The sequence below is a fragment of the Nerophis lumbriciformis genome, linkage group LG06 (genome assembly GCF_033978685.3).
Source record: "Nerophis lumbriciformis linkage group LG06, RoL_Nlum_v2.1, whole genome shotgun sequence".
NCBI lineage: Eukaryota > Metazoa > Chordata > Actinopteri > Syngnathiformes > Syngnathidae > Nerophis > Nerophis lumbriciformis.
Window position 1 is genome coordinate 46984037 of NC_084553.2, and position 14435 is coordinate 46998471.

At 36.6% G+C, this 14435-nt stretch overlaps 1 protein-coding gene across 2 annotated transcripts in view; it reads left to right on the top strand.

Moving 5' to 3' along the window:
* The window catches only part of LOC133608865 (secretory carrier-associated membrane protein 5-like), a 64670-nt gene that overhangs the window by 26301 nt on the left and 23934 nt on the right, over positions 1–14435 (top strand). For both annotated transcript variants that reach the window (XM_061964465.2, XM_061964466.2), the window contains exons 3-4: positions 5683–5727; positions 5809–5928. In XM_061964465.2, the coding sequence (XP_061820449.1) occupies positions 5721–5727; positions 5809–5928 (127 nt within the window). In that variant the 5' untranslated portion in view covers positions 5683–5720. The remainder of the gene's footprint in view (positions 1–5682; positions 5728–5808; positions 5929–14435) is intronic.

Below are 14435 nucleotides of genomic sequence, written 5' to 3' on the forward strand. Positions count from 1 at the left end.
ATTTGGATATCTTTCCCTTTATATATTCAATCTGCGGTTTTCCAAATAATTTTGTGATTCAGCATTGGATGGGAACTGGAAACATGAATTTTTATAAACTAACATGCATCTTTATTGTGTTTATTGTCCAAGACTGTGGTCCTAAACACTTGATTTTCCAGTTATATGGAATGTTACAAAAGATTGCAGCAATGGCAGCACATCTATTGCTTTGCCGTTCATCTTCAAGTGTAATAGTTCAGAACTCATAATTGATTTGGCTGAGAAAAGTAAAAACAGACCAGTCTTAAAAAAGTCACATCATTTTGTTTTTGATGGTGTTGGAATTCTGTGAATAGTTGAATTGCGATTAGGCGCTAATTTTTTTTAAGAATTACTCCAAATTGCATGTAAATGTGGATAAATTGAAACCGACTATCCCATTTTTTTATTATTTTAGTAATAATAAAATACAATTAATGCTTAAAATACTGTCTCTATTAAGTTGACCACACGCTCCTTGATAGAAACTGCTGTGGCTATAGGCAACATTTTGATGTTATTTTTTTTATCAAACCACAACATATCAGTAGTATAATAAATGTCACATCAAACATTCACACATTCAGATGTTGGTGCAAATAACTACTTTTTCTTTTTTACTTTTTCATGCACTCTAATTTTTTCCAGAAGTTAATACTGCACATACAATGAGTTTTCCAAAATTGTGAATAACAGCATCTGGACAATTATTGCCCACTTCTTTTTTGGCTATGATGAGAGCATTTACAGCCTTGGTGTCCAAACTTGTTCCAGCAAGGACCGCATGGAGAAAGATTTATAAATGTGGGGTCTACTTTGAGAAAGGTAGTACATTCGAGTTGCTAAATCAATTCAATGTACACACTATGGTAAGCTATCTTAGCAAAACATCCACATATTTGCTTTTATTTACTTATAACTAACAAAGCAGAATCCAACCCCATAGAAATATCTTATTTTTCTTTACTAAAATTAAGGGTCAAGGTCAAGGTCCATGTATTTATATATCACATTTCTAAAACAGGCTACGGTCCCAAAGTGTTGTTCAGATTAAAACAAAAAGGTAAAAATGAATGCAGAAATGCATACACATATTCAGTATGACAGAATGCATGAAAATCATCTAAATCTCAGCCATTTTGGTTTTCAGTAGGGATGGGCAGCTTTCACATTTGAACTGATACAGTACCAATTCTCTGTCCCTAGGAGTCAACAATACCAATATTCTGTTCGTTTGTGTGAGGTAATAAATATTTTGTATAATGAAATATTTTTTTTTAATGTAACATTTAAAAAATAGCTGATTATGAAAACTATGCTGTCCAGTTGTTATATCTTGTTTTTTTTAAATTACATTTCTCATTTGCAAGTATTATATAGTAGACTATGCGTGCAGTTGCAAATCCAAGACATTAGATGGCAGTAGAGTATAGACTACGGCAGAGCCATGTATAGTCAACTTGGTTTCAAAGTTGGTAGCAAACATGACCAAACATTGACCAATCATTGAGGAGATTCTCCGGCCATACTCTCTGATTGGAAATCAAAAGCCCCCCATGTGACTACAGGGCGCCATGTTAGCTTCTAACTTCAAGTAGCCCAATCCAAGTAGGCCATACTCTCTTTATACATGGCTCTGGACGACGGTGTGTTGCCTAGCTAGGCAGCAGTCTTTGCCATGAAGTTGAATGTACCTGTCTAGTCTCATGTTGTGCCCTATAGAGTGTTTATACTGTAAGTATTGCACTTATTACACACCAGCTGTTTGATCGTGACATGCATCTTAGTTGTAGTTTTCATTACCAAATTTGGAGGTGTTAAAATCGGCATGTAAAATTGATAGAGCTAACAAATTTGGAGGTGTTAAAATCGGCATGTAAAATTGCTAAAGCTCATCAGTAGCGTGTATATAATGCCACTGAAAAGTTAGCATCTGGTTAGCCCATTTAGGAAAAGAGGAGCCTTACTTTACATTTGCCATGAAGTTGAATGTACCAGTCTAGTCTCATGTTGTGCCCTACAAAGAGTTCATACTGTAAGTATTGCATCCATTACACACCAGCTGTTTGATTTTGACATGCATCTTAGTTGTAGTTTTCATTACCAAATTTGGAGGTGTTAAAATCGGCATGTAAAATTGATAAAGCTAATCCGTAGCATGTATATAAAGCCACTGAAAAATTAGCATCGGGCTAGCCCATTTAGGAAAAGAGGAGCCTTACTTTACATTTGCCATAAAGTTGAATGTACCAGTCTAGTCTCAATTTGTGGCCTATAAAGTGTTTATACTGTAAGTATTGCACGTATTACACACCAGCTGTTTGATTGTGACATGCATCTTAGTTGTGGTTTTCATTACCAAATTTGGAAGTGTTAAAATCGGCATGAAAAATTGCTGAAGCTAATCAGTAGCATGAGTATAAAGCCACTGAAAAATTTGTATCGGGCTTGCCCATTTTGGAAAAGAGGTGCCTTACTTTACGTTTGCCATGAAGTTGAATGTACCAGTCTAGTCTCATGTTGTGCCCTACAAAGTGTTCATACTGTAAGTATTGCACTTATTACACACCAGCTGTTTGATCGTGACATGCATCTTAGTTGTAGTTTTCATTACCAAATCTGGAGGTGTTAAAATCGGCATGTAAAATTACTGAAACTAATCAGTAGCGTGTATATAAAGCCACTGAAAAATTAGCATCGGGCTAGCCCATTTTGGAAAAGAGGAGCCTTACTTTACATTTGCCACAAAGTTGAATGTACCAGTCTAGTCTCATGTTGTGCCCTACAAAGTGTTCATACTGTAAGTATTGCACTTATTACACACCAGCTGTTTGATCGTGACATGCAGCTTAGTTGTAGTTTTCATTACCAAATCTGGAGGTGTTAAAATCGGCATGTAAAATTACTGAAACTAATCAGTAGCGTGTATATAGAGCCACTGAAAAATTAGCATCGGGCTAGCCCATTTTGGAAAAGAGAAGCCTTACATTACATTTGCCACAAAGTTGAATGTACCAGTCTAGTCTCAATTTGTGGCCTATAAAGTGTTTATACTGTAAGTATTGCATGTATTACACACCAGCTGTTTGATTGTGACATGCATTTTAGTTGTGGTTTTCATTACCAAATTTGGAGGTGTTAAAATCGGCATGTAAAATTGCTGAAACTAATCAGTAGCGTGTATATAAAGCCACTGAAAAATTATCATCGGGCTAGCCCATTTTGGAAAAGAGGAGCCTTACTTTACGTTTGCCATGAAGTTGAATGTACCAGTCTAGTCTCATGTTGTGCCCTACAAAGTGTTCATACTGTAAGTATTGCACTTATTACACACCAGCTGTTTGATTGTGACATGCATCTTAGTTGTGGTTTTCATTACCAAATTTGGAGGTGTTAAAAATCGGCATGTAAAATTGCTGAAGCTAATCAGTAGCATGAGTATAAAGCCACTGAAAAATTTGTATCGGGCTTGCCCATTTTGGAAAAGAGGTGCCTTACTTTACGTTTGCCATGAAGTTGAATGTACCAGTCTAGTCTCATGTTGTGCCCTACAAAGTGTTCATACTGTAAGTATTGCACTTATTACACACCAGCTGTTTGATCGTGACATGCATCTTAGTTGTAGTTTTCATTACCAAATCTGGAGGTGTTAAAATCGGCATGTAAAATTACTGAAACTAATCAGTAGCGTGTATATAAAGCCACTGAAAAATTAGCATCGGGCTAGCCCATTTTGGAAAAGAGGAGCCTTACTTTACATTTGCCACAAAGTTGAATGTACCAGTCTAGTCTCATGTATTGCCCTACAAAGTGTTCATACTGTAAGTATTGCACTTATTACACACCAGCTGTTTGATCGTGACATGCAGCTTAGTTGTAGTTTTCATTACCAAATCTGGAGGTGTTAAAATCGGCATGTAAAATTACTGAAACTAATCAGTAGCGTGTATATAGAGCCACTGAAAAATTAGCATCGGGCTAGCCCATTTTGGAAAAGAGGAGCCTTACATTACATTTGCCACAAAGTTGAATGTACCAGTCTAGTCTCAATTTGTGGCCTATAAAGTGTTTATACTGTAAGTATTGCATGTATTACACACCAGCTGTTTGATTGTGACATGCATTTTAGTTGTGGTTTTCATTACCAAATTTGGAGGTGTTAAAAATGGGCAAGTAAAATAGCTAAAGCTAATCAGTAGCATGTATAAAAAAGCCACTGAAAAATTTGCATCGGGCTAGCCCATTTTGGAAAAGAGGAGCCTTACTTTACGTTTGCCATGAAGTTGAATGTACCAGTTTAGTCTCATGTTGTGCCCTACAAAGTGTTTATACTGTAAGTATTGCACTTATTACACACCATCTGTTTGGTCGTGACATGCATCTTAGTTGTAGTTTTCATTACTAAATTTGGAGGTGTTAAAATCGGCATGTAAAATTGATAAAGCTAATTCGTAGCATGTATATAAAGCCACTGAAAATGTTTCATCGGGTTAGCCCCTTTTGGAAAAGAGGAGCCTTACTTTACGTTTGCCATGAAGTTGAATGTACCAGTCTAGTCTCATGTTGTGCCCTACAAAGTGTTCATACTGTAAGTATTGTATCCATTACACACCAGCTGTTTGATTGTGACATGCATTTTAGTTGTAGTTTTCATTACCAAATTTGGAGGTGTTAAAATCAGCATGTAAAATTACTGAAACTAATCAGTAGCATGTATATAAAGCCACTGAAAAATTAGCATCGGGCTAGCCCATTTAGGAAAAGAGGAGCCTTACTTTACATTTGCCAAAAAGTTGAATGTACCAGTCTAGTCTCAATTTGTGGCCTATAAAATGTTTGTACTGTAAGTATTGCACGTATTACACACCAGCTGTTTGATTGTGACATGCATTTTAGTTGTAGCTTTCATTACCAAATTTGGAGGTGTTAAAATCGGCATGTAAAATTACTGAAACTAATCAGTAGCGTGTATATAAAGCTACTGAAAAATTAGCATCGGGCTAGCCCATTTTGGAAAAGAGGAGCCTTACTTTACGTTTGCCATGAAGTTGAATGTACCAGTCTAGTCTCATGTTGTGCCCTACAATGTGTTTGTACTGTAAGTATTGTTCTTATTACACACCAGCTGTTTGATTGTGACATGCATCTTAGTTGTGGTTTTCATTACCAAATTTGGAGGTGTTAAAAATGGGCATGTGAAATTGCTAAAGCTAATCAGTAGCATGTATAAAAATGCCACTGAAGAATTTGCATCGGGCTAGCCCATTTTGGAAAAGAAGAGCCTTACTTTTTGTTTGAGCGTTTTGACCAGGCATTTTTGCTTTGTTGGTACAGAAAATTGTAAGATTACCTGGAGGCAGTTTGACTGAGAGCTGCTTGTGCGGTTGTTTCCTCGCCAAGTGTTTGAGACAGTGTTTAGTCTGTAACTAGACATATTGAAATATGATTTTATGTGACTCGATACTCGGTAGTACCGATGAAATGTGGTCAATGTTTATTAGAGTACTGAATTTGGTACCGGTCCTTGATTTTCAGGTCCCATTTTAGGGGGATTTTGAGTGGGGCCACACTTTGTATACCCCTGATTTACAGTATATACACCAGCAATGACAATTGTTTGTCCAAATAACCTTTTATGTCTTTTCTGATTCCTTATGGCAGGTTGAAGAGACTAGATTGGGAGTCAACCTGCTATCTTAATGGCGGGTCAGTATAAATAATTTTCTTTATGCAAGTTTCTCCCAGCATGCGTCATATGGTTGCCAAACATCTACCATCTCTTTGTAGAGCCCAACTTCCCCCCGCTGCCCGGATTCATTCCGCTCAGGCCGTGCTTCTACCAGGACTTTGACGAGATTCCCGACCAGCACCGCAGCCTGTGCAAGAAAATGTACCACCTGTGGATGTGTGAGTGGCATTAAGACTACAAGCTTTACGTAATAACCGCTACTAAAAGTTACAAGACCCTCATTAGGCTGTGATGGGTCTTACAGATGGAATCATCTGTGTTACCACCGTCTGCACTCCTGATAGCGACAGTTTGCAACAAGAGTGGGACGCTTTACAAGGGTCCTCACGCAATAACAGCCCGTGCTATGGGTGGGTTTTATTTGTTCGCGAATAACTGAGCAGATGGTCTCAGTTTGAGCGTGGGGGCATTTAGGGATAAATAGAGTATGTGTAACTTTTGCATCATTTTATTGGCCCATAAACGAACGGTGCAAAGAGGCTGGTCATAAAGCCTTCACCCTATAACACGTTTACATTTATGAACTATGCAAACAAGGCGTTGTTTTACGCAGAAAGAAGGGTTGGTAATTTTTGGAAAAAAAGGGACACCTTGCATGCCTTTTCTTACCTTTTTTATTCGTGTGAAAGGGAAATTATAGGCAACTGGATTATTTTTGTTTGGTGAAGACGTTTTTACTAAATGCAAGATCAAAGGAGATGTGCATATTTTGGGGTAATACAAATAACTAACAGAATAAGACAAATATTGTATTTTTTCACAAATACAAACAGTTCCTGCTCAACTTAACAGAGTAAAAAATAAACATCAAAACCAGGGGTGGGGCCCACGTGAGGGCCGGGGTCCAAATTTGGCCCGTCGAGTCGTTTGATTTGCTCCGCCAAAGTGTGGCTTCCCAAATGTAGTACATATTCATAATGACCTTTTAGCTCACTAGTGGTTCCCTGATCCGATATTGATATCACATATCTGTCCAATATCAGCATAAAAAAAAACAAGTATCGGATTATATCGGCTTGCATCAAAACTTAGACTTAGACTTAGACTTGGACAAACTTTATCGATCCACAAGGGAAACTATTCCACACAGTAGCTCAGTTACAAAGCATGGAAAGGATAAGGATGGTATAGATAATGCAGGTATAAAGTAGACTAAAAATGTACCATAGTAGCAATATATAAATTATATATACAGTATATAATATATACTGACATATCATATAATTATATTATATTATATTTTTATATAATATATACAATTTCCAATATTAGCTTAGCTACAAGCAGTCCTTTACTTGTTGGAGTTACAATATTGCAGTCTAGAACTGCACATGTGTCAATATAAACAAGTGTCAACTAAATATAGTTGCATATTACTCACACATACAGCGTCTCCAAGGCAGAAGCGAATTAGAAAGTATCCAGTAACAAGCGTGTCTGCATCGTTCCACTTACTGCGTCATGAGCTTAACCACATTTTTGTGACCACTAGGTGTCGTCAAAAAAAATAATTACCTGTCCACTTCAACATAAAGACAGCATAATTATTAACACGGTTAATAATAATTATGTCAATGTTTTTCACATTTTCAAAAATTCTGCAGAACAAAATAATATTGAATCGATATGAATATCGGTATTTTTTTAAATGTTTGGCACACCCTTAACGCTCACACAATCATTGATGGCATGTTCGCAAAGCTAACTAGTTGCCATCTATCAAAAATCTATTATTTGTATTAAATATTGGAACTTTTGGGGTATTTGTGTTTTAGCTTTAAATTGCTATGTTTATACCTGCGGCCCATTGGCACATTTTCAGAACTTGGGCACCCCTTGTTTAAACAATATACATTCAAAGTGCAGCTTTATGATAGAGACGGTCTTCAAGTTCCATATCTACAGTATGAGAACTACTTTGAGATAAACAAAGCTGAGGTGAGAAATGTGTGTTTTATTAATATGACTGGCATGCTTTTTTCTTTTACTAAACAAAGGTTCTCCCAAAAAGCGTGGTCATTGTCTTGATGCTATATTATTGTGCTAATTTGTCAATAAGTAGAAGCATAATGCCTGAAATAAACAGGCTTAAAGATAGTAACAGTTGAAGCAAATATTATTTGACCCATAAAGGGCTGTACGCTTAGCTCTTTCACTTGTAGCACCGGTGCTACTAAATGGAAAATAAATAGTCGCACAGAAATTGTTTTGGCGCACAGAAAAATTATTTTTGCAATATGAAATATCCCAATTTCATTATTAACACTCAAACAAGGTACACATGTGCACTCATACATATAAACACATTGCCATCATAAGTCCTACAGCAGGGGAATCGAACTCGTTTTCACTGAGGGCCACATCGCCGTTATGGTTGCCCTCAGCGGGCCACTTTTAACAATGAGTAATATATAGAAAGCCAGAAGGCATTATATATATATATATATATATATATATATATATATATATATATATATATATATATATATATATATTACTCACTGTGAATATGAATATACATGTATTTGTTTAATTAAGCTGCAAAAAAAATATTTAAATTTTACTGGCAGCTCAGTCACCAGAATTTTACAGTAAAAGCAGTGGGTTTTTACAGCATATAAAAAATGGAATAAATGGAATGGAAAAACAATACCACTGTTTTTGCGGGAAAATTCAAGCAACGGAGCTGCCAGTTTTTTACCGTCCTATTGTTTTAATGTTTTTTTGGTTCGTTTTTTTTATGTTTTAGTGTTTTACTGTATACGGAAAAAAAAACAGTACCATAGTTGATTTTACAGGCAAAAACTCAGTCGGCGGAATTTAACGGTAGAATCTATTGTCAATTTTGCAGTCCACAATTTGATTAATAATTTGTTTTGAAATCATAAGTCAAGCACATATTTAAGCACAGTATTTATCTTTATTTGAACAAAACATATTTTTGGAATACATGATAATATAATATTTTTGATAATATTGAATTTTAAAATATATGCAATTGCATGCAGTACATGATTTTTAATGTCAAAAGGGAAAGAAAAAATATATTTATTAAGAAAAGATTAAGCATTTTATTAACGCATATTATTTCCAGGCTTTCGCGGGCCACATAAAATAATGTGGCGGGCCAGATTGGGCCCCTGGGCCTTGAGTTTGACATCTGTGTCCTACAGTGATGCTCAATTGAACACAGAGAACATCCCTAAACTGTGCTAGCACTGTTGCTAACACGAGTGTAGTGTAAGATCAGGACTTCCATTAAAAACATACTTTAAACATTATCCGATATTAAGTGTGCTGTCAACATAACGTTAACATTAAATCATACTGTGGTAAGTAAGGTTGGTTTCACCTGAATGAAATTGTTGTGAAACGCGGTCGGTATAATACCGTTGAATACACACTACTATGAATTGATTAACGTGGACCCCGACTTAAACAAGTTGAAAAACTTATTCGGGTGTTACCATTTAGTGGTCAATTGTACGGAATACGTACTGTACTGTGCAATCTACTAATAAAAGTCTCAATCAATCAATCAAAAAGTTGTCAAGTCAGTCAGGTTATGTTCCCAGAAATCAAGCCATGCCCTAAATGCAGAAAACGCCTCATTGTGTTGGTCTTCGCAACCCATTTTACGTGAAGAAGCACATGTCAAATGTAAATTACTGAATGACAAGATGCTTCATATAACATTTTACCTCAAACGTATTCTTGGTCACGTCATGATCTCTCGCTGACAGATCATGACGTGGGCTTCTGGTGGTTTTTGTGGCGCGCGTCATTACAAAGCAGAAGGTCTTGAGTTCAAATCCATGTCGCAGTTGAAATTGTAGTAAGATATTTAAATTTATGTTTTTGTGATGCTACAATCGTTCAGTTCGTTAAACTCCAGCATGTCATTACAAAAGTGGACTGTTACAAAATAATTCTGATTGGCGCAGATGTTAGTTAAAGTAGTTAAAGTACCAATGATTGTCACGCACACACTAGGTGTGATGAAATGTGTCCTCTGCATTTGACCCATCCCCTTGATCACCCCCTGGGAGGTGAGGAGAGCAGTGGGGAGCAGTGGGCAGCAGCGGTGCCGCGCCCGGGAATCATTTTGGTGGTTTAACCCCCAATTCCAACCCTTGATGCTGAGTGCCAAGCAGGTAGGTAATGGGTCCCATTTTTATAGTCTTTGGTATGACTCGGCCGGGGTTTGAACTCACAACCTACCGATCTCAGGGCGGACACTCTAACCACTAGGCCACTGAGTATGTTAGATAATATAATATGTAATAATTCAACCTCAATGAAAGCTTTTGTTATTCTGGAAATTCCTCATGTTGCTCATAGTGTTATTTATATTGTGCAGGGATACACATGATTTTAGCCTTTTCAAAGCTTCTTTTGGACCACCAATGTTTGACCTCTGTATTTGTCAAATCCTAGTTACAGCCCTGCTACAGTTCTCCAACAGGTAGCTTGTGATGCAGTAACTCACCAAAGGGTCAAATAATATCTATTTAAACTCCTAGTATTTTTACAAATGTTCAATTCAGACATTGGGCTTTTATTTTGTCAACACTTGGATTTTGGCGTGTTTTGTTTTCCCATGGTGCAAAGGAAAGTTGGCGCGGGCAAGGCGTGAATGTGAGTACATGTTTAATTTACACTAACAAAAAGAACAAACGAAAAGTGCGCACAAGGGCGGAAGTACAAAAAACTTGGCTATGAAAACAAAAGACTAGCACAAAGGCAATTAACTAAGAACACGAAACAAAAACACTTACTGTGGCATGGCATGAAGTATGAATAACAAGGGTAGACATGAATATCATTGGTAGCATGGATGGATGGATAGATAATGTCACCAGGCCGACTGCCTGGCAACAACAGGCTTAAATACTGGTGACATGATTAGTGAAAACAGGTGCGTGACTCAAAATGAGAAAACGTGAGACAGGTGCGTGACATGAGGATGTGAACCAGGTGAAACTAATGGTTACGGTACTATGGTGACAAAGCAAGGGAGTGAAGACAAGAACTAAAAAGTGTCCAAAAACCAAGTAAAACATAACTAAACAAAACATGATCACAGACATGACATATTTAATGACAATATAGCATTTATTTAATGATTATATAGCACAATATAGTTTATTATATATAATAATGGCCATACTTTTGGAAGGGAGATCTGCTTCATAAATTAAGCACAATGGAAATGTTGCCAGTCATTAATAAAACACAAATATCTTACCACTCCTTTGTTTTTGTCAAAGTAGTTCTCATAAATACAGTAGAGAAATGATTTATATAGCCTCATTCCTGGGTGAATCTCCTATTAGAGGAAGAGGGGTGTTACCGTATTTTTCTGACTATAAGGCGCACTTAAAATCCTTTCATTTTCTCAAATGACCCGGTGCGCCTAATGTACGGAATAATTTTGGTTGTGCTTACCGACCTCGAAGCTATTTTATTTGGTACATGGTGAAATGATAAGTGTGACCAGTAGATGGCAGAGATACGTGTAGACTGCAATATGATGGCAGTCACACATAAGAGATACGTGTAGACTGCAATATGACTCAAGTAAACAACACCAAAATGTTATATGTTCCATTGAAAATATAGAACATTACACACAGCGCTCAGAAAGCTATCAAAATGTTTTAGTACGACTTTGGTAAGCTATGAAGCCGCACCGCTTGATGGATTGCACTGTGCTTCAACATACGAGTATTATTATGGTGTGTGTATAAGCTAAGACATATTATCTGGCATTTTGTTTCGCAATATTATGCAAAAGCAACTATTCTTACCTTCTGGTACCTGCTGATCTGTATTTGGGATCTGCATGAGTCCTGACGACAACGTAGTTGATAAGCTTCTTTTTTTTCTCTATCTTCTTGTTATGGGACATTCATCCTCCGCTGTTGCCATTTCTAATATAAAGTCGTGTAAAGTTCTTACTTATATCTGTCAGTAAACTCGCCATGAAAGCACTAAAACATACTGGTCTAGTGAGTTAACATTATTCACCCAAGGAACTTTAATTATTAGAGAGTTCCAGTCGGACGTTTTTTCATGGGACACATTTCCAGCCTTGTTGTTGTTTCCGGATGAGGAGATGCTGCTCGTTATTGATTTAAGTAAAGTCTGAATGTCATTATAACAGTTAGCTCCATCTTTTGACACTTCTTCCACTCCCGTCCTTGCACGCTACACCGCTACAACAAAGATGATGGAGAAAAGACGCTGCCGAAGGTGAGCCACGTAAATAAGACCGCCCACAAAACGGCGCATCCTGAAGCGACTGTCAGAAAGCGGCTTGAAGATGATCTGTAAAACATCATCCATGCAACATTTTGACGGAGGATTTGAATAAATAAAAGTCCACTTAGAGCGGAGCCAATTGGAGGTCCTGTTTTCCGCCGAATAAAACCCAATAAAAAAAAACATCCAAAAAAAGCGCCAAAAATACTCCATTTACATTTTGTGACTTGAATATTAACCAAGTACTTGTGATATTGTTATTATAAGCGCTAACGCAGACAAACTATTTATTGCGGCACCGTGATCACTAGCGCTTGTGCCAGTGTTGACATGTTCAACTGATCAGCTGCTTCCTCGTTTCCTTGCTCGTCAAACTTTATTGTAGATAATGAATCATGCCTCTCACCTGGACAGTAGAAGGATGAGGATGTATTCCGACAAGCTGGTACACTTTGGCAGCCAATTTAGACCTGGCAACGGCGAGAAGGACAGGAAAATACGTTGTTTGGTTCCACCCTCCTTTTCTTCGAGAGGATTATGAGCCATTCTTTATCTAAACAGGAATATAACACAATTCTATCAGTCAGCATCCTGATGACAGTAGACCTTGTACAGTAAGTGTTGTTTTATTATGTTTGTTGGCTCTCATGAAGTCTGCAGTGAATAATAATCAGTGATGTTGAAATAAAAGCAACGTCGGAATGCTTTTTTTAAAATTGATGCGCCGCATATGCGTAAAATTATCAAAATACATAAACAATGAATGTTATTGTATAGGTGCCTGTTAGTATATTACATATATACCGTATTTTTCAGACTATAAGTCGCAGTTTTTTTCATAGTTTGGCCGGGGGTGCGACTTATACTCAGGAGCGACTTATGTGTGAAATTATTAACACATTACCGTAAAATATCAAATAATATTCTTTAGCTCATTCACGTAAGAGACTAGACGTATAAGATTTCATGGGATTTAGCGATTAGGAGTGACAGATTGTTTGGTAAACGTATAGCATGTTCTATATGTTATAGTTATTTGAATGACTCTTACCATAATATGTTACGTTAACATACCAGGCACGTTCTCAGTTGGTTATTTATGCCTCATATAACGTACACTTATTCAGCCTGTTGTTCACTATTCTTTATTTATTTTAAATTGCCTTTCAAATGTCTATTCTTGGTGTTGGGTTTTATCAAATAAATTACCCCCAAAAATGCGACTTATACTCCTGTGCGACTTATATATGTGTTTTTTTCCTTCTTTTCGGCCGGTGCGAATTATACTCCGGAGCGACTTATACTCCGAAAAATACAGTACTTACATCATGTATATAAAATCTCAATGGAGGTATTTGGATGTTTTTATGGGTTTTATAGGCAGTATAGAGCGGCTCCCATAAGCTCCATTGTAAGTGCACTTTTGATGGATTTATTTACTATTTAGAATACATTAAAAAAATTCATATGTCGTCATGTCTTTCATAATGATTGTGAACGATAGGCAAAATTCCCTTTTAAGCAACTTGAAATATGAGCTTCATGCTAATATGGTAAACTCCCATTCATGGGCTAACTCAGACTTAGACTTAGACAAACTTTAATGATCCACAAGGGAAATTGTTCCACACAGTAGCTCAGTTACAAAGGATGGAAAGGGGAAGGATGGAAAGTATAATGCAGGTATAAAGTAGGCTGACTATATTCTGAAATCCCAAAAAGAGGACACATACGTGCAGCACGCCAAGGCCGGGACTAGGTAAAAATTTGCCAATGATACTCGAACTTGCTTTATAAATAATATATTAATTAAAAAAAAACAATTTATATTATAATTCAAAAAATATTAATTCAAAAAAAACATTTTTTCTCCTCTGTTGACAGCAGTGTTGGCGCTAGGAACCCCATCAAGCCAGGGACCCCATCAAGTCATAAAAATAGGGTCCCACAGTAAATTTTTGGGGTCCCACTTTTTTGTAAGCGTTTTGAAAAAAATTATAAACATATGCATTATCCTGTTATATCTCACATTCTATATTGTGTTTTGGAAAAAGGTTGTCATAAATGTTACTTAATTCATTAAAAAAAAAAATAAAAAAATAAAAATGTGTATACATATGTAAATGTATTCAGTTATAAACATCCATTCACTTTCTTCTTTCCTTCATGGATCTGAACTTTACCACTGCTGGTAGTTTTTTCTATGTTTTTATTTAATAAGTTGTAAGTGTATTTATTTCAGAATAAAAGTGTAGAAAGTGGTTTGCTTCAGTCATGAAACGATGATAATGGTGTGCCAGGGTATTCATTCATTTTATAATTACCATTTAGTGGTCTATTGTACGGAATATGTACTGTACTGTGCAATCTACTAATAAAAGTCTCAATCAATCAATAGAAA